At 37.6% G+C, this 21,225-nt stretch overlaps 1 protein-coding gene across 2 annotated transcripts in view; it reads right to left on the reverse strand.

The window, feature by feature from the left end:
* Window positions 1-6,346: 6,346 nt before the first annotated feature.
* CPEB4 (cytoplasmic polyadenylation element binding protein 4) overlaps window positions 6,347-21,225 on the reverse strand; it is a 45,170-nt gene continuing 30,291 nt past the window's right edge. The window contains exons 3-9 of one of the 2 annotated variants that reach the window (XM_074838734.1): window positions 20,903-20,926; window positions 18,783-18,956; window positions 16,308-16,397; window positions 15,554-15,672; window positions 14,536-14,650; window positions 14,144-14,325; window positions 6,347-10,789 (exon numbers count right to left, since the gene is read on the reverse strand). In XM_074838734.1, the coding sequence (XP_074694835.1) occupies window positions 10,562-10,789; window positions 14,144-14,325; window positions 14,536-14,650; window positions 15,554-15,672; window positions 16,308-16,397; window positions 18,783-18,956; window positions 20,903-20,926 (932 nt within the window). In that variant the 3' untranslated portion in view covers window positions 6,347-10,561. The remainder of the gene's footprint in view (window positions 10,790-14,143; window positions 14,326-14,535; window positions 14,651-15,553; window positions 15,673-16,307; window positions 16,398-18,782; window positions 18,957-20,902; window positions 20,927-21,225) is intronic. The other variant, XM_074838735.1, reaches the window with a different exon arrangement.

A 21,225-nucleotide genomic window follows, 5' to 3' on the forward strand; every position in this document is an offset into this window, starting at 1 on the left:
TGCCAACTGCCAGGCTGCTTCCTTCCTATGTCCCTGTCAGGGCATCAGGGCTGCCAAATCAGTGGTTTTCTCAGTATCTGTATTTATGGAATATGTTTCCACGCTACTAATACAAATACACGTGCCTTGTGTGGCACATTTTGTCCACTTTTCCCAACAGCACGTTGCCAGGACTTTGACTTCAAACGCAAATTAAGCTCAGATCCCTTTTAGGATCTATTGCTACTGACAAAAATCAATGCCCCCTTAAAATCTATGAGTCTGCAAAACTGAAAAATTCAGCTATTTTAGCTGCACACTGTTCTTCATCCTCCTTTCCAGATGTATGAACTGACTACCAGCTAGCCGCTACCTCTGTATTTATCACTTTGAACAAACATCTCAGCTCTTCACCACATCTTCAACTGTCTAGTTAAAAATAGACCAGATTCTAGCTTCCAGCCTGCACCTCATCATGCCGTTGTTCTGTGTTCAAATGTCAGCTTCAGCTCAGAACTTGTATTGTTTCCTGAATTCTATTGTTTCAGTTTTACTTTGCCCCAGTACACATCATCTATTAACCTTGACTATAATTTTAAAATAAGGTAGGTTTTGGTGGTAGCAAGGCTATAGCTTACGCCAAGGAGAAGGAAGGAAGGAGCTGATGAGACATCGCTGCATGCACATTTAGCAACTCCCTGATTCCCTAGTGATAGCCAGCAAAAACGAAACTCCTGCTGTTGGAGACTTGTTTTTCTATGAGGATTCTTTGCAATGGAGTTAAACAAAGTACTCACCATAATTCAACATAATTCAGGCAAGGCAGGTTGCTTATTAAGTATTACATTATCTTGATCTACTGAATACATCTGAAATATGAATCTTAACACGGTTAACAGGGATTTTTACGTGGAAAGTATGCTAATTCTGGTAACAGCTACCGTCAAACCTTGTTAATTATACCCTCAGCAGTATCACAAACAATTACTGTATCTCCTTCGTTTTCACAGAATATTTAATAAGAGTCACTGGAGTGAGGTATTTTATTAGAATGTGGTTACTTTAGAGAATACTCTGGGGACCATTTATTAGTATAACTAGGAATCATTATAAAAACAAAACTCACCATTTCTGGTAAATCGAAGCAATGCATTATGCCTTCAGCTTTTGCTTACTTGTAAAATTTCATAATTTACAATGGATCTCACAGTTAATTATGTAAGCAATAACACAGAGCAGCAGAGAGATAAAATGGCCAGCTGCCATTTTAACACACCTGCATTTCATATTAATGAACCTGCATATCTCAGATTGCTTTACAAACCATACATGTGGGAATCACTTCATCCACACCAGTCATAAGGAGAGGCATATTTTCCCATTTCTTCAGGCTGTGCATAAAAATATTTAGCAGACTATAAACTAAGTTTGTTACATAAAAGCCTGAGCCTTCCCTTGAGATTTTCAAATCACTGAGAAGATCCATAGACTTCATAATCAAACCCAAGTCAATGAGACTGAAACCATTAACTTAGAAGAACTTTGTGTTACAGGATTTTAATAGACATTGTCAATCTGAAATAAAACTATGGGGGAAACTCAAAAAGGCAAAATGAGCACTGAAGATAACACCAGAATTAAACAATCTTATTTCTGGGAAAGACCTGTAGTCAAGTGAATACAGCTAAAGGAAGGCAAGGACTTCAGTTTCTCTGATGTCATTTTTCCACACAGATGTGCAAGTTATTGGTATTTAATGATGACATCCTTTGTTTCCAAATCAGAGATAATAAAACTTTACCAAATTTTGGGCTGCAGGGACTATGGTATTAAATGTTACTACTGCTATTCTGGGGAATACGCAGTTCGACCATACATGAACACACAGATGAGGAAGCTTAGTCCTACCTTTGATAAACCTCCAGATACTGTTCTCTCACATCCTGGAAGAATACTGGTTCAGTACAGGATATAAAAAGCAAAAATCACTAAATCATCCTCAGATTCAGTGGTACTGTAGGGTCTTACAAGACCACCTGTCCAAGCGCAGAAAGCTCACGTTTTCTTAGCCTCTCTTCTGAAATCTAACGTGATCTCAGGCCAAAGTGTGCCTGCAGGCTAACATAATCACCAATACATCTGTCTGCATATATGAGAAAGTTCTATTTAACTACAGGATAAATACCACTGAACATACTCATTCCTCAGCAGTAAGTCCACTTTGTAATGGTACTAGGGTCTTTGCAAAACTGTTCCAGATACTGAACATTCGCTCCCTCCCTACCCCCAGAGACATAAGGATACTGCCAGAAAAGGAACAGCGCAGGGCTTCTGTCTCCAAGGACTGCTAACTCTGCAGAGAAAACTCAAGCAGTCACTGCTTTGTTCTGCCATCACATTCCTCCAATGACATCCCCCTGTAAAAGCAACGCTTGAGCAAATTTTCTTGCCACTGACTGAAGAGCCGAGTCGATTCTGCCAGTGTGTACAGAGCAACATCTGCCTGTGAACAGCTGGCCTGCTGAAGCAAAGCTGGGGGCTACTGCCTGCTGCTTACAATGAGAATGTGCCTCAAAAACCTGAGAAATCGCATTTAACTCACTGAAAGAAAATTCAGAAATGCTTACATGAATGTACTCCATACACAAACCAGTACTGGGCATGTGCTTAAAGCGACAAGCACTGTCTTGAAAAATGACACTTTGTTAAATTGACAACTTAATGCTTTCACATGCATAGCAAGGCATAAACTGTCACTAAGCAAACTGATCCCGGTTCATGAGTCAGCAGCAGTGTAAGATGGTGATTTACACTGAGCAAACATTTTCTCAAACGTTGGGTTGGAGAAGGTTGGAGGAGACTTTTTTTTTTTTTAAATTAATTGCTCTATGTGTGAATTGCTACCCTTCCACAGATTACAAAACTGTAAGAGTTACTAAGGCACACAGCGTGTGTCAACTGCATCTACACTATCAGTCTGCCATTTAAGTAAAATTGATGTTCTTCATTCACATGAAAAGCACAGCAGCTCACCCTGCCACGCAGTTTTGGAATAAAAAGATGTCACATAGCTGAGAGCAACAAAACGCCATTTACAACTTTAAGATTAACGCAAAACCAGAAATGTGTTCTCACAGTTACCCTTTACCTGCGTTGTATTCAGAGGATTTAATCTCAGCTTTCATGACTCACCAACATTAAATTTCATAAAGAAAAACCCACTCAAACACAAACCTTATATATTTCCATATTTTATATATAAAGGAGGACTGAGAACTTTTCACCAGGAAATTTTGTGAAGGAACCTTAATGGAATAGTACCACATAACAGTCTCCCAAGTTCCATAAGCAAGGTGACTGAGGGAGCTTCCCTTAGTAATAGATACATTCAAATAAATTAACATTTAGTATCAAATTGTCTCTCTGATAAGCCCTACAGAAAGTCAGCAAATTATCGTTCATGTGTCATGAAAACAGGTGATATCTGATAGCATTCATCAGAGCACCAAGATTCAGAAAGACTTTCTCCCCATCTTAAATGGGGAGTTCAGTATTTAGAGCACTGCTTCAGCCCCCCGCCCCCTTCAATTTCTATGACTGCAAAGACAGCTGCAAGTATATTCTTATCCCAGAGGCTGCTTTTCATACTGACAGACTGAATCAGCTTATTTTACACAGAGGAAGAGATGTCAATGTTTTTTCCTCATCTATCCTTTCTGAAGCTATTATTTGTCTTAGATTTCCTGTAGGCAAGCAATGTGCATTTTGGACTGTGGCTGAGTGGGTTTTCATAGCACTGAATAAACAGCAGCTGGAGAATCGGGACAGACAGTAGAAACTGTCCAACAACGACTTGACAGCTAAGAGACTCTCTTTAAAATATACCTTAGCCTTTAAATCTGTACTAGATGGGTTATATCCATCTCCACCCAAACGGAGTTTCTTCACTCATGTGGAATGTAGCAGTTCATTTAGTGAAAGTAGCACCCAAGAGAAAGCTGGTGGCAGTTTGTGCTGAAAGAAAATAGTTGAGATTCATGTACTGTGGAAATTCTGAAATTCCACCCAGCAGGCATACTTCCATCTTCTAGAGTCTGCCTGTAGCATTTATTTATAGTTTCAGGACAAACTGAAACCCAAAAGGGATTTGTTATATCATCTTTCCTAGAAATTTACTTCTCAGCAATTCAGAATCAGCCAAGGCCATCACTACCAAGAGTGACTAATTTTAGTTTTGAACACTCCAGGCTTCTGGCATTTCACCTTAATGAGTTGAATTTTTTAGCCTCTGCCTATGTGATAGAATTTCATTTATTAACCATTCAACAAAGTACTTTGCAATCTTCATATAGGAAATTTTAGAACTAATACACACATCCCCAACCATAAACCAGATGCTATATCCTGATAAACACCTTTGAGTTTATAGCATTTTGAATCGAAATGAGTCAGGGAGTGCCTTGCTTCTGAAGGACATCACTAGTTCCACCACCATGGCATCAAAAGACTTAAACCCCCCGTATTCCAGGACCAAATTTCATGTCTATCGTACTTGTTAAAAAACATTATCAGATAAACCACTGATAAGCACATGCTTTCTAAAAGACCATTTGCACTTGAAAACAGTATCAAGAACTTGTTATCACATTGGGAGAGGCTGAACTATGACTATTTCCTAACAATACCAACGCAGAGAACAGAGAGATAATGCTTCCGTTACCAGCCAAGTCACACGCTAAAAGCTGGTCAATACTGTCTGGTGTTGTTTGGCTGGCATAAAACACGGCACTGCGGAATTCATTATTCACTGGGCAGACAACACATCTCTAGCCTCTGTATTTTTGATCCAAAGCGTACCAGCATTTTCGGTTTAAACAGCCATTTTAAGGGATTGGGAATATACCCACGGAGTCACCAGCGAAACTTTTCATTCTTGTCAACAACTAGTTTCTAAAGGCATTAGCTTCTAAGTTTGCATCATCTGAAGCCACTGGGAACTGAAGTGATTAGCATCTTGCAGAACTAATCCCATTATAGCTCAATTCTGTAAGATCTGCATTTCCTGAAGCACCCACAGAAAAGAACGATACCGGAGATCTATTTAACATTTACAACATCATTCCTTAGATGATGGCACAAGAGATTAGCAGCTCAAACGCCAACAGCAAAGTGCTGGTCAGTGCAGTGAGCGCAGTCCGATTCCTACTGCAGTACTGTACTTTGGGCAGCAGGTTTTTTTTCTCACAAGGTACATGTGCATATTGCGACTCATGGTTCCACTTAGCAGAGCTACTTCCAGACCAATCAGAATTATACTTCATTGAAGATTGGCTCTTTGTATCAAAGTAAGAAAACCAACAAAGTTTGGGGAATTCCTACCTAGTGAGAATGCAAAACTCTTGAATTCTTTATGCAGGGTTCCTTTTGAATAGTCCATGAAAGGTAGATATGTGACATTGTAACGCTTCACAAAACTTTTTTAGACATCTTAAGTTTAGGTATGTTAAATTAAAGGCTGACACGGTAGCAAGCTCATTAAAATGCCAGACTTTTTTGTTCTGTTAGTGTCAGGTCACAGCCATGAGACAATTAAAAAAGAATCCTTGTCTGCCCACGCCTTGCTTGGCTCTACTCTGGCCCTAGTCTGGTTATCTTTTTGTCCCAGCTGCACAGTGGTTTCTGACTTACATGATGCATTACATGTGCCTCAGTGGTATTCTTCCCATTGAACGTGTCACCTGCCCAGTTGGCTTGATTTCACAGCTGTGTATTGGTTTTCATCTTTGCCCCTATGAATTAGCTGCAGAGAGCACAAAGTAGAAGCAAACTTGCTACAATTCTTTAGCTAGGTTGATATGCTTACAGCTGTGCAAAAACCAGAAACGGCAGTTCTGACGCTGCTGAAAGGCTTTTCCAAAGCTACACACATTTCTAACGAATATTCAACAAGCACCAAATTCACAAAATTAAGTAGTTAGCATTCAACATTCCCTAAAGACGACGTCTGGACACAAGCAGTAAAAAGGGTTCTTCTTACAGCCTGATTCAACAGAGAGCAGAGCTACAGTCCTCTAGACATCGCCCTTTCCATTTCTGCAGCACTGAACATTAATTTTGTACCAATTTAATGCAGTGTTCACGGTACTTGGCACCTCAAATGGTTATATCCTCCCTCACACACCTCCTACGAAACCATGCTCCACGTTTTGACCAGCACAGGACTGCAGAATTTAGCCTAAAACACTTTACACACACAGCCAGACGTGTGCCATATACTTCATCAAAATCACTTCCCCAAGCCCCATGAGCTTCAGCCACAAAGGAACATGTTTCTACAGGAGGCTTAAAATAAGGTTAAGAAGAAACATTGAGTTAAAAGTTTTATTCATTCAACATCTCACATTACAAATATTTAAAAATTATATGCATACTGGTATAAATAGTCATTTGCAAACTATTTAATAACATTAATTTTCACTAGCACTTCAACAAATGAACTCTTTAAAAAAAGTAACTTGTGTTATATAACTTAGAGTAGAACATACAAAAATATGAACTTAAACGTGAAAATGACTTTAATAAAAAATGAATTACCCTTATTTAAAATGCTATAATAAATACTACAACCTCCCCATACACAGTAAAAACTATATGGAAATTCAGCCAAGTAGTACAATTAACTGACATACTTAAATAACTTTTCCTTCTGATAATATGAGCAATACATTGGGGGAAAAACATATTAGGGATTAGTAAAAACTAGACACCCACTTGCTAAAAGTTTCACTTCCAAAAAATATAACAAAAAAATCTGATGAAAATTATAAAAACTAATTATACTTTAAAATTTAAAAATATAAAAAATAAAACAGTTGAATACAATATTGTCCCAATTCTTACAATGCTATCACAGTAGCTTTAAAATAAGATAATAAAATAAAGCAAATGACCAAAACCTTTTATTCCATTTTTTTTAAAAATAATCTCAAATTTACATTAGTAGAAAGATTGATTTCTGATTCTTTTCTTTAGAAACACCAGCAAGAAAGAGGATTTACTAGAACAGTAGAAAATGACATTTTTAAATGTCTGCAATTAAAAACAAAGAATTACACTGCAAAGATCTTCCAGAAGTCTGAAATAGGTATTGCACATAACTTGAAGTTAACTTGCCACAATTCATCACATTCAAGTTTTAAATCACCTTTTAACAGAAGGTTTTAACTCTTCAAAAACAAAAGGGGTGAATTATCAAGTCTTTCCAACAGCATCCTTATAAAACGCTAAATGCATTCACTGCAAGTTTTAAATTTGCATTCTGCAGAGGTCTGTGTATGGAGAAGTATATACTATACCAAAAAGCACGGGGCAGTGGGGTTCCTTTACATATAAAATAATCAGAAACACTTTATTTTACATTGCAAAAATAACCATGTAATTACTCTGTAACTACATTGTAAATACATGGCCAGTGCCATGCTAGTGTGATAAAACTACATGCTTATTAACCCCTTTGCAAATTGAAGTGATACCCTAAGACTGGTAACCCAATTACATGTTAATTATGTTTGGAGCTACATGGTAACCCCAACTACAAATCCCATGTAATCATAAGGACATGTAATCACTATTTAAGTACAGAGTAATGTATATAATTGTTTATGCCCTGTAAATCGAAGTGTAACCAAATAATCTGTAAACACGCTTGTCACACAATCACAAGTGAATATTAGTAGAATAACAATTTCTTACATTAGTCATGCATACTAACATTACATGCCTGCCACCTAGCAGGCTCTCTTTTATTCTTTAAATATAATTTAAAAGAGCAGACACATTTCTGCATCAAACACCTAACATCAATTTTTTATTAATATTAAAAATGGCTAAACATTCACCAAAAACGTCTGCATTTGTGTATAATTTTTAAAAACTTAGTAAGAAGCGGTAGACAATTTTGATGTTTCTTTACTTTTAAATTTCTACACTATATTTATGCATTTAAATTTCATGGGTCTAAAGACAGTGTCATTTGTCACTTTCATGCTTTTCTTCTTTAATTCTCAACTTTACATATACTATTTCTTAAATTATATGTACACCAAATACCTGGTGCTGGGCTAAGATGTTTAAGCAACATGCTTTCTTTTCTCTGCAGATTCTAAAATAGCATTGCCAGTGCACAACATCCATAATTCAAAATGTATGCAGAGCACTGAAATGTATAAAAAGCAGAATATAAGAAAATAAAATTTATTAAAATTATTTATATTAAAAAATGAAGTATATGAAGATCTCTCAGTAATAAAAGTACAAAAAGCTACTCTTTGCAATATGAAAAATTGAGGTATTGCATAAAGAGATATCCCGTCAGTGAAAAGTGTGCCTAAAAATGCTCACTGTTGGAAAAACAAGATATACAAAAGTAGTGCATAACAAATATACATTATGTGCATGACAAAATAAGTTAGCTACAAAAACACTGTACCGAAATTCAGCAGGTCATGTACAAAGGGAAAATTATTATTCAAAGCTAGTTCTCAAACAGTGTTATTTCTTGTAATGGTAACCCATCTCACCTGTTTACTGGGTAGGATCGGCACAATAGCACACCCCAAGCCACCTACAAGCATTAAAAAAATTAAAGGAACATTCCAACTATAATTATGTACTTCAGAGAAAAAAAAGTCCCTGACAATCTACACAAGAGCACTCTGCATTTGCATTACTGTTGTCAATATTTTCAGGGATTTCATTAAAAGCAGCTCCCTTTCTATACTTGACTAGTAGACAGCAAATGTCTCCATTTTGACCTTTGGAACTTGGTAAGGTATAGTTCATTAAAGCCTGTATTGAAAATAAAAACTGCTTCTCATAAAGATGATCTGGGCTAGGGGAACGGGATGAGGGGGGCCGACAAAGGCTTTTAACGGAGCAGATGTTTTCCAAGCAGTGCTGAGGCAAGTCTTTGGTTTGAGAGAATCTAGGATGGTACCATGCCACTCAGACAGTTCAGAAGATTGCCACTAAACCTGTTTGTTTGCACACTGCTAAATAATCATTTGAGAAGCTGGCCAGGGCATTAGTTCAAAAGAGATAAAAATAATTTTCAGAACTAATCCTTCATTCAACTATTTCAAACTAAACCCCTGCACCCACTCTTTATCATTCAATTAACATGTACTGTGTTAATGCTTCTCAAGGTAGAACTCATTTATAATAAAGCAGGCATTAACTTAGCAATGTTGGCACTTCAAATACCTGTGTTTCTTTATTTCCCCATTTTAAGTTCTGAAGAGGTGGAATCTTAGTTGGGATTTTTTCTACAGGAAGAGTAAGAAAGGCATATGCACACTTGCACCATTTCATGCACAAATTCAGAAAATAGTGCAAATCAAGACTTGGAAACTACTTAGGTTCATGCCTTCTGTTACAACTAAGTTAGAGTGTATTTAAAACTAACTTTACATCCAAGATGGGAAACGAATAAGCAGTCAATTTTAGTTTGTGTGACACGATGGAATATCAAAACTTCAGTAAAAATCAGTGATATCCTTGAGGTATCTTTAGGTTTTCTGCTTTTTCACGTCAAAATGGAGAGCAAAGGCTGGCCCCTGATGAATGTTAGTATATTAGGATATAGAGTTATATATAGCCATCAAAAATAAAATCTATATATTTATCCTTCAGGAGAGGAAATGCCAGTTAACTAGTTGTCATTACTCTAGCTTTGGTAGGATTTCTAGGGCTGTAACCAGACAATTGAGTTCTCTTAAAGAAAAAAAAAGTGCACTCCCCCCTCAGTAGTAACTTTACTCAACTTTTACATTCAGGAATTCTTAAAATGTAATCATTTTGATGAAAATATAGTAAGCTCTGCCTGTCTCATTAGTAATTTGGATGTGGGTGGTAGTCAAGAGGCACGGTCAGATACATACAGAGCTAAAATTTCAGCCTCAAAACCTTTAACAGATTTTTTTTAAAGAGATCATTATTGTAACGCTGCTTCAACTTTGCTCATGCATTTTTGTTGCTTTAAACATGCTCTTTCCTGTTGGTAGGTAAATGCTAACTTCATCTGTTGCTGGAAAAATCCGAAGTCGAAACAAAAAGAGAGGCAAAAACAGGCTTCCCTGGGGAAAAGTGTCAGAACAGACCGATAGTGTTATTGTTACACGGTTATTTTAATAAAAGTATTCTTATGTTCTTTATTAACAATAATTTAATTAAAAAACCAAAATACTCTATTGTTTCAATTCTTTTTTCTTAATATTTTTCTCTCCTCTAAGAAAATGTTGCATGAAATTAAGTGTTCTCTCGGTAGTAAAGACAAGAGAATGCAACTCACTTGCAACATGTTACCAATACGAAAAGGAGTTCCCAATACAGTTTTCAATGACAAGATTCTACAAAATACCCATATTATAGGTCATTCTTTCATTATACTATTGTTAAATTACAGACTACTACAAAAGGGCATGCTATCTTGAATAAGAGAAAGGGTAGGGTGGGGTAGGGAAAATCAGGATAACAGAAGAGTGCACTTAATTTGAGGCCTGCATATGAGCACTGCAGTGATCATTTAGTTCCAGCGGAATGAAATATGTCTTGGGCGATCTCCTCCCTCCTTCACCAGGGGCTTGTGGAATTCCCTGCCAGCGCGTGAATGGATAGCAGCCCAGCAATATTCACAGTAATACTGCAGACAGGTAACATTAGCACAGAAAAATGGAGCAAATTTTCCACCGCAACGGGCCCCCTGACATTCATCACAAAGCTGATCATCCAAGACATATGGCTTAACTTCCACCTGTATTCAGAAAATGAGAAGAAAGTTTACAATTCTTAATAACAATGTAGATAATGACAATTCCACACTATTTACTGTGTTCTAGCAGGATTGCAATCACAGTTCTGTAGTAGCGAACAGCACATTCAACAATTTTCTCCCCCATTGCACACGACCATTGCCATTGAACACCCAAAACTACAGGCACTCAACTTGAGAACAATCCTGCTCCCACTGTCCAACGTGATCCTTAAAAAAACCCCCAGAAACCAATGCTGCCCACCAGTATCACACAGGCTGTCATTGATTACAGAAAGGACCAGTCATTGATTTACAGAAAGGACCAATCAACCCATCGCTGCAGAACTGAAACACAGATTCACATCAAAACTGTGGAGAATTCTGGGGATTTATTTTTAAGTATGGTGATGCACAATTAAGCTCCTACCCTTTCAGGTAGGAATGCAAATTGTTTACACAACACATGGTCTGCAAATTTCAATGTCTGAATTTCCAACAAATTTCATTTATTATCTTAATGAACAGCACATTTCTCTTTTCTTTTTCTGTGGGTTAGTCCTCTCAGCAAAAGAAAAGCTACCTAATCTTCTTGGGATCAAATGAGAAGCTTAACATGGGACTGATGCCCACCTACGCTGTTAGCATTAAGGGACAGATGATGAGCAGTAATTCAGTACAGCAGACAAGAAAGGAAAAGAAAAATTTCTTCAAGTTCTTAACTGATAATGACTCACAGGAAATTACCAGCTGGTGCTCCAAGGATACATCTACACTGCAACATCTGCAGGCTACTACCTTTTAATCTAGGCATTTGCATACCAAAACCAAGCCTGCTGTACTGTGGGCTACAAAACCCTGCTCAGAGCACTCCAGAGCACTTTGTGACAGCAAGGCAAAGCTTGCGGCCTGCAGCATCTGAGTTGGCTACAGCACAGCTCGTTTAGACATGCCTATGTGTTCAAATCACAACTGCAGAACTGCCAACCCCTAAAGGCTCAGATTCACCTCAAAACCGGTAACCACCACCATTCCTTAGCTCCACTGAATTGTGAAAGGTCCATGTGACGTATCAGAAGCGCAACACAAAATTTCACGTTAAAAAAGTACAGGTACCAGTTCCCATTCTAGGAGTGTTAGTTACATGTTTTCACAAACATTTCCAAATATCCAGACTGTGACTGATGTCTCTACTGTTATCTCTGCATCTGGCTTAGAGATGGTCCTTTCTGTACCTCACAAGCCTCAGAGGTTAGGTCAGCTCATTCAGAGGAGGACATTTACAAGTTCCTGTGTTTTTAAACTTACCCAATTTTATCACAGTCCAGACAGAGCGCTGCAGTAGTTTGATGTCATTTGTGCTTACGGTACATATAAACTACTTGGAGACACTACAGCTGCCTTTTTTTTTTTGACCTCAGTTTTTCTCCTCTTCCACTGCTCCACTGCTAGAGTTGCCTTTCTCAAATACCACTTCACGCCAACTCAGAAGAATGAATTTGTAAAAGAGCTGAGGCAGACAAATATTCCTAACACCACGTTCTCCCTTTGTCACCTACATTGCTATGTAGTTTGAGGTTGGGTATTCACTGATGAGTGTTGTCTTCTACAAGTGCTAAGAGGAGAACCTACAAATATATGCTATGCAGGCCTCCTCAACTTGGCAGTTCTGCTCTATTATGTCTACTCAGACATATTCAGAGGCCAAACTACAGCACAGGTAATTATACCTCTGCTTGCTTTAGCCTGTTACTGCAGCACCCATTTTTGTGCAAGTTTGCAACCCATAGATATTAGAGTCCTCAGCACATTTATTCAGTGTGTGCTGAAGTGCACGTGCCAGATTCAACCTGCAATTGTTACTTGTGCTAGGTAGAGTGAAGTTTCCCAGCTACAGAGAAAAAGCTTAAACTACAGCAACTTCATCAGGCACGCTTAGGGTGGCAGCACTCATCAGAAGCTCTGCTGTGGTTGGTGCTGCAGGCCACTGAGCGTTTAATTTGCATTATCACTTTGAAGGGCACACCCTTTAGCAGCACCTCCTTGCCTAATTTTACTGGAAATCCCTTCTTGTTACTAATTTTATTTTTACAGATAAACTTTATTAGAAAAAGTATTAATACATAGTACATTATTAACAAAAAGTAGTACTGCCACTGTTGTACTTTTATCTCTCATGTACCCAACCTCTCCTATAATGAATCCTCTGAGCTCTTATCTCCCCACATTTCTTCTGAGCTACACACAAAATGGGGAAATAAGGAGGAGTGGGAGGAGAGAAAGAAGAGGAAATAGATTGCAAAATCTTTGCTGGAGTTCACAAGTACTTACTCAAATTTGTAGTCCTACCAGCTTCAATGGACCTATTCACCCAAGTGTCTGCTTATGCAAGCAGAAGTTGCACAAGGGCGGCCCAAATTATTTGTTCAAAGCCGTACAGAATTTATTTCAGAGCCAAGATTAGAACAAAGACATTCCAATTCGCAGGCCCACAGTCAAAGTGTTGTTACAATTCTCCTACCCAAGCTTTATAGCCAAAGCAGAAGTGAAATGATAATCAGCTAACCAGCCAAGTTTGGGGGTTTTCCTCTGTAGTAATTATAAAATTAAAATCAATAATGACAGTCATGTAAGAAAAATAAAGAGACAAAGCAGGGATTAGAACGGTAGATGTAAGGATCTGAGTCTCAAAATTGTGGCCCAAAAAGATCACTAAAATTGGCAAAGTCACGTTTTATATAGATGAAGAGGACAGAGGCAAGCAAACTGCAGATCCATTTAGCACATTCCTTTAATTTATAATAATAAAGGAATAAAATAACCAGACACAGCCTTTACATAAGCTGTGGAGGATGACTATGAGGCTGTAACGCACACTAGCAAGTTGACAATGCGTTACTATGATGCTCGTTAGGAACACTCAGCACACAATGTGTAATGCTAGGGCCAGATTCTGCCCACTCTAAAAAGATGCAGAACAGGAGTAAGAACTGCTCTGTCCTTGGCAGATACCTTACTCCCTGACATTATACAAACACTGCAAGTGCAAATACTTGCAGTGGGAGTATATGACGAGTGCAATATTCTTATAAAAGGGCAAGGCAGCTGACATGCTTCCCATTATGCGAAGCAATTTGAGAAAGTCTGCTTCACAGTTGCCTCCCACGTTCCAGAAGCAACAGCTCTGTACCACTCCTTCATTTTTATTCTGTGTTGTATCTAAGTGGCACAATCTATCCCTAAATATGCAATTAATCTGATATAACATTTACAGTCTTCACAATGACACACATTTACATGGAAAAGCATTTCTAGAGAAAGCACTGAACAAAAATAGAATACGCTTGAAGACCTTACCCGTTTATCTATCTCTCCATGCTGCAGCTGAACAAAGCGAGCACTGATAGCAGCTATGTAACTCTGTTGATTAGAAAACGCAACCCGCCCAGCTCCTTTTGGGTACTTCAGCTCAGGGTCTGTGTCAATTCCAGCATAGCACACCCCTCCATACAGCCGATCCATTATCATTGCAAGTTCCACTAAAGCAGAAAGGAAAATGAAACAGTGCTGTAGACTTGGTAATTTTTTCTAAAAGCATCAAATGAAACAGTCCATTTGTATTCATGTCCCCCGCTATAAGTGTCAAGAACACTTAATACTTCCCTTGCTGAAATAACTTGTCTCCCCCATTGCTCCCCAAATCGGACTGCATATTCAACATGCCCAGTGCTGCGGAACACGCAGTGTACCTGCTCGTAAAGGCCGAGGAACACCACCAACAAAAATGGTTTTTCGTGGGTCAAGAGGCTGTGAACCATCCATAACAAAATCACTATCACTAAGGTTCCAAGGCCGGATCTGAACCTATGGACAAAAAGCCTTTTTTTTTTAACCATTCACAATTCAAAGTATCTCAGTAATATAAATTAAAACAGTATCCTACAAAGAAGAAAACCTCTTAAACACTGTACTTCCTAAACTCATTTTCCACTTGTTCAGCAATCATTTCTCAAAACGAAATGGTAATAAGCTCTGTTAAGACAGACCACTTGATCATACTACATTTCACCACTTCCTTGTTACCCAAATTTCTGGGAAAAAAACCTCACCCTCTACTTACACATTTACTTAATCATGACTGAACTGTGCTGTACGAACCACACTGGTGCATACATATCTATGCTATTCGTGTTGTTCTAGCCAAGTGTAAGCCCTAGACTAGCGTTATCTCAATGCAACAGGCTCCAGTGCACAAAGTTGTGTGTTTATTTACTATGCAAAACTAGCTGCTTCATATTTACCTACAGCTGGCCAAATTTGAAGTACAGGAATATAGCAGAAGCCTCTCCAACTATTAACAGACTCACATCAGCCCCCAAACCATCTGTACTAATCGTTTAGTGTTCAATGCCACGTTATGTTTTTTTGGATTTCATGTACATGTTACATGCAACACTCAAACAATATGAATTCTACATTTTAATCAATAATAAGCATAAAATACCTGTCTGGAAATATATTTATTACATCAGCAATGGTGAAATTTAGCAAACCTTTTTCTAACAAAAACATGAACTGTAACTAGACTAAAAAACTTCATAATGTGTAGTTTAAAAACAAGTAAGTTGGTCTTCTCTTTGAGAACTTAATTTGATACCTTAAAGAAATTTAAACATTAACAATCTGAAGACAGAAAAAAAGGCATCTGAAGAGAACAATTTCTGGTTCTCACACAGGAATTGTGCAGGCCCTGACAATTCTACCTACCGGTTTGTCTTTGATAGTGGGGCTGGAAACACAAAGATAGAGCTTTCCATCTTCTTCAATACATGCATCAATCAGTGCCTGTACAGAGCTTTCATCTTGGAACAGCAAAAATGCATACCCTACAAAAGGGAAAACAAACACATAACTTCTTCTGTCTATTTGCCTATAGGATAATAATTTAACCCAGAATTATGCTTGGCACCATGTCATCATGCTACCATACAGTAAGGGACAAATTTTAAGGGGCTCTTACACACTTCCAACCTAGCCTCCTCCACGTCCTCTGCAGAGACGTGAAGGAAAGCAGGGAGCTTGCTGATCAGCACACTCTCTCCCCATTTCCTCTGAAAAGGATAAGACAGCAGTATGAACTGAACAAAAGCCACAGCTGTAGAGCCAAACCTGTCAGGACAGTTGTTACTGTAAGGTACAAATCCTCTCCAGCTACTGTGGAGGGCATTTAGTCCCTTTAAAGAGGACTACTCTTGACTATTACTACAAAAACAAAGAACAACATGGGGGGAAAAAGGAAAATGGAATAAAGTAAAAACAGGAAGTTAAAGAAGAATTCTTTTAGTGCAGAATAATTGCAAAGCTACATTCTAAATTCCACCAGTTTATAACAATCCAAAGGATTCAACTTTTTTCCCCCCTAAACATTGGGTCACTGTCACAAAAATCTTGTCTAAAATGGAGTCTTATCAAGAAAAATGATTCTAAAATGCTTGTATGTTATTGGTTATCAGATATTTACCTTTAGGAGGAAAATAAGATTTGCTCTCTGCCTTGTGTGGCCAGTCTACAATCAAAGGTCCAAAGCGACGAAAACTAGCAGTGATCTCATCTGTAAAGAGAGAAAGGAAAAGGCATGAATTGAAATTAAAATATATTGATTAGAAGACATTTGAAGAACACTGATTTCAGGTAGCTTCCTCCTATAAACATACATTCTGTGACCCTAAAGGCTCAGCAGCTCATAGCAATGCTTGCTAGTTGATGGGGAATCTTTATGGCAAGTCAGAACACACATTAGGAAAACAAGACAGGTCAAAGATCAAGCTTTTCTTTCTACTGATGATTATCAATAAAAGCTCATAACCCACTGATTTGCAGAAATGGAGCCACTGCATCTATACAGCTATCATAACCCAGCTTCAACTGTTCTCCCACAGAGTGTTTAGAGACAATTTCCTGACTTGCTAGTAAGGCCAATATGCCTTGTAACTGCAGAAAGACCGGAAAAAAATGAAGGGACTATCACAAGACCCAGCCATGCCTGCTCATATCACATGCCAGTGCCACATATGCAAACACTATCTGAGCTTGACCTCAAACTAACAGAGTAAACTTGCAGGACATTGCTATGTAATTTTATAGGAGAGATGGCAAGAACATATTACTATATCAAGAAGCAATTCTTGCAACCATTTCAACTCTGCCTTTGACCTCAAATTACTGGTATAAATTTGCTAGTCCCATAGAAGTCTTCTAGCTGCAATTCTGTTCTTGAAATTGAGTGATTATTCCCTTTTCCTTCTCTACAAACACACTTGAACGATTGCTAGTTAAAGTTCTCCGGAAAAGATTTTTCATTAAAAAATTGAAACAAAAAGAACAAACTTCACACTGCTGTCATCTAAATTGGCACACTGCTCAGCTGTGTTCTGTTTATGGCCATTACAGGGCCTTCTATACTAGCACACTGTTGGGGGAGGGTCCTAATACACAATTTAGAGGATTTTCCCCATCCTCAAATTCAGTTAGAAATCTGAGAAAGTGTTACTAATTATGTCTTTTTCAATTTGTTTACACTCTTTGATGACATTGCTAATAAAATAGTGACTGACAATCCACTGTACTGAGAGCTTCTCCGTGCACTATAGATCATCAGGCACATATACAGCAATGGTTGTGTCAAGGTTACATGATGATGAAGATATAAACCAAGGAGAACAATACTTACTACATACCTATTCTCAAAACAGATCTCTGTTCAGAACAGCACTTAACACAAATTTAATGCTGGAGCACATACGTAAAATGCTTTCTAGAAACAGGATCAGAAAAACCTCAAAAATTCAGCTGTGATGTAGATTTTAAATTGTACACTCCTTATTCTAATTCACACTTGTTCAACTGGAAGAGCGCTGACAGAAGCAACTGAAAAATTCAAGCTACCCTCCTAGCACAGGTTTAGGAAAGATCCTATTCTTCAATAACTAGGGTCCACAGAGACCAAACTATTCATGTGCTCATCTGCTTTTAAAACCACAAAGGTGACAAAGTTAAAAAACAAACAAAACACCAACAAAGAAAGGGAAACTATAAGATCATTTTTCCACTTTTAAACACCATGTTATATTTGACCCTTTAATAATAAAGTAGCTCTTATGTTTGACTTGAAACTCAGGTTGTCACATCACAGTAGTACACACTGCAGTGCATCACACTCTTCCTGACAGAAAAAGAGGGTATTAAAATGATTTTGTGATTAAGAAAAAGCAGCTTTTCACATTTACAGTTGCTGTAAATCATACGCTTATACATACAGAATACAGAACTCTGGTGAAATGATGGTTCACAACGTTGGCGCGTGATATTTTTTGGTTTTGTTTTTCTTAACAACTGCAGTACTCTGTCATCCTTGTATGACGGACCCACCACAAATTCCTGGTTCCTCACTGTATGCAACGGCCTCTGCAGAGACTCATTCCCGAGTCCTCATCACGCACTCGTTAGAAGCTACCAAAGGACATGTTCCTCAGGACAACCTCTGAGAACTACACACCAGCATCCAAATAAAGAGCTATGACTTACTATGCTATACAAACTTCATAAAACTGCCAGCAATACTTTTCCTACTACTGGCTTCTGGTGCCTATAAAATTATTGCAATGTATTTATGAGTTTCAACAGGTGATAGTTACTTGTTTATTTTTGCACCACTATCCCTTTTTTATAATTTGTATACTGTAGAAGTCAGTTAACTGTGTGGTAACATGATTTTGTTCTTCAATGGCAGAACAATGCTACAGCCTGAACTAGTTTGAATTATCTCACATTTGCCATGGACTGAAAGTAGTAATATGCAAAGATCCATTTACATATCAAAGCCTTTCTGTAGAGTTTGGAAAACAAACATTCATTAGCTAACAGACAAAAGGTTTCACACTGTAGTTTTGTCTTTAAGCCAGAAGGAGCTTTTCTGGATAAGATTTTTGGGGTGTACCTTCATCAATATCTGGTGGCAGTCCGCCGACAAAGACTTTACGGGAATACCGTTCCACTCTTTCTCCATTCTGATGGGAGAAGCAGTGAGGTGATCCTAAACCACTATGAAGAGTCTGATCCCCACGTCCATCATCCAAGAACCCGTCTTCCATTGGAAACAGTGAAGACTGACCTGAAGAGGGGGTTAAAAAAAAAAAAAAAGGGAAAAAAAACATACTAACAGAACAAAGCACACACTGTTTAAACAATTTTTTAAAAAGCACTAGTTGCTGCATTAGCAGTAGAACTGTTTGCAATCTTCCCTTTTAATGAGCAGTTGTGTTTTCAATTTCATATGACCCTTATTGTTTTCAATATCATTCAGTAACTCAAATGCATTATTTCAGAGAAAAGGTTGCTACCTTCTTCATAACTGCACTAAACGGATGCTCGAGGTGACCATTTTCTATAATATTTCATGTTTCCAATTAGATTTCTTTTAAAAAGGTGTAAAAACAGAAGAGAAGCCAATTTTTTTCCTGAGACTTTCCCAATAGCAGACATCACTAAAACCTTAGCCATATATATAATTTTCCAATGAACAGCTTCTTACAATTAGATACAATTTCACGGTGCAGATGGGAAAACAAGAATTCTACCAGCTAAATATATTACACATTTAAATTACCTGATAGCAAAACATATCATAAACCACCCACTTGTAAATAACAAAAATATCCTGACAAAAACAGGAAGACCCACTGTAATTTACTGCAAATGAAGACTAAAAACTAAGCAATACTGTGTCATTCCTAGAAGCAAGTTTACTTAGATATTACAACAGTTTCGTTAATGAACTCACTCTAGGAGAAAATGTTCTAAGCATGCTTCCCCTCAAAGCCCAATATTCTTCTATGATAATCCTTATCATAGATTTCCTTAATAATATTAATTACTTTTAAATAAGATTCTTTGATTTATAAATGCAACTCTAAATACCATAAATAGAGCACACAAGCTGATCTCTTCCATGAATTCACCCTTTAGTTATGGTATTCAATATCTAGACAACAAACTGAATGATTTCTACTCATTTAAGGAAAATTTTAGGAATAAATAAATATGTATAGGGAAAGTAAGCAAATAAATGAGGTGTGCTACAAGTTTTAGGATACATTTCCTTTTGCCTATGATGTGATATACTATGTCTGCTTTTACAAAATTCATTACAATCAACTACAGTAATGTATCGGTAAGGTTAATTTATCCTGCCCTTGCTACCTTCCTTTGAAATAAATTGATTTTAAAAAAGAAAACATCTTGAAAACAGAAAATTTGACTAGTTCTAATATCCAAATGGCAGTATGCAAAAATCAAGCAGCTAACAAGTTGGAAGAAAAAAATACAATAAAATCCACAGTCCATAGAATTTATACAAATACAAAATTGAAGGCTTGGCCAGCTTGCTTTATTTGTACACCTTTAATTAAAGTCAACTATAATCAGGCCTATTTCTGTAGCTAGGCAAACCTGGTTACTACTGTGATAAAAATATTGTCATATAGACTTAAATGTTATTTTGTTTTCCCCTAATGAACTGATGCACATGTCATTGGTTTCATCTCTAAAGACCCCAATCCTGCAGGTATTACTGGAAGGGAGCAACACTCCACACCTAAACAACCTTTTCAGGTTCATCTGCATTACCACTGCTGTTAGATAATTCGGCATGCATGCTTGCAGGATCTGGCTCTTTAACCTAGCAGGCCAGGACATATACTCACTATAGTCTATGCTGCAGCAAGAAAACCATCAGCACCCAAAAGAACCAAAATAAACTTCTCCAGCAATGGCATTCATAACATACACACAAACACATCAACGTAGCCCTCCAATGTAACAATCATATAGATGATGTCCACTGTAAGGATTGTGATTATTTCAGCCTCAATAGTACTACTGTGGAGTACTACCTAATTCAGTTGAAATGTTTATTTATGGCATGCAGACTATGTAAACTTATGTGAAACTGATCCTTTATAATCTTAAATTTTGAAATTTGCCCTCTAGTAACAACTTAATGTTATTTCTCCCATGAGACATTGTCAACATTAGAAAATTAAATAGGAATATTGTTACCTCGCCTTCTCCCATATGTCCTTGCTGCATGTTAAATGAGAAAGAAAACAGCCTTTCAAACATTGTTATAAGGACCAAAAGACCTTGTTTTATCGCCTTTATACTAACTCAGTGATTCTCAAGCCTTTTCATACTCCAGGTCATTTAAAATGGTGTTCACAAGCTGACCTCCCCCACCACCCCCAATACCATGCCTTCCTTGCACCATCTCTGTTACTTATTGATAAAACATGTTGATACGAGGCTGACAAAGTATATATGTATACTCAAAGAGACTGTTTGAAAACAATTTTAGTTCTTAATTTGCACATTTATTTTCAAAT

Source organism: Strix aluco, chromosome 13 (genome assembly GCF_031877795.1).
Source record: "Strix aluco isolate bStrAlu1 chromosome 13, bStrAlu1.hap1, whole genome shotgun sequence".
Classification (NCBI taxonomy): Eukaryota; Metazoa; Chordata; class Aves; order Strigiformes; family Strigidae; genus Strix; species Strix aluco.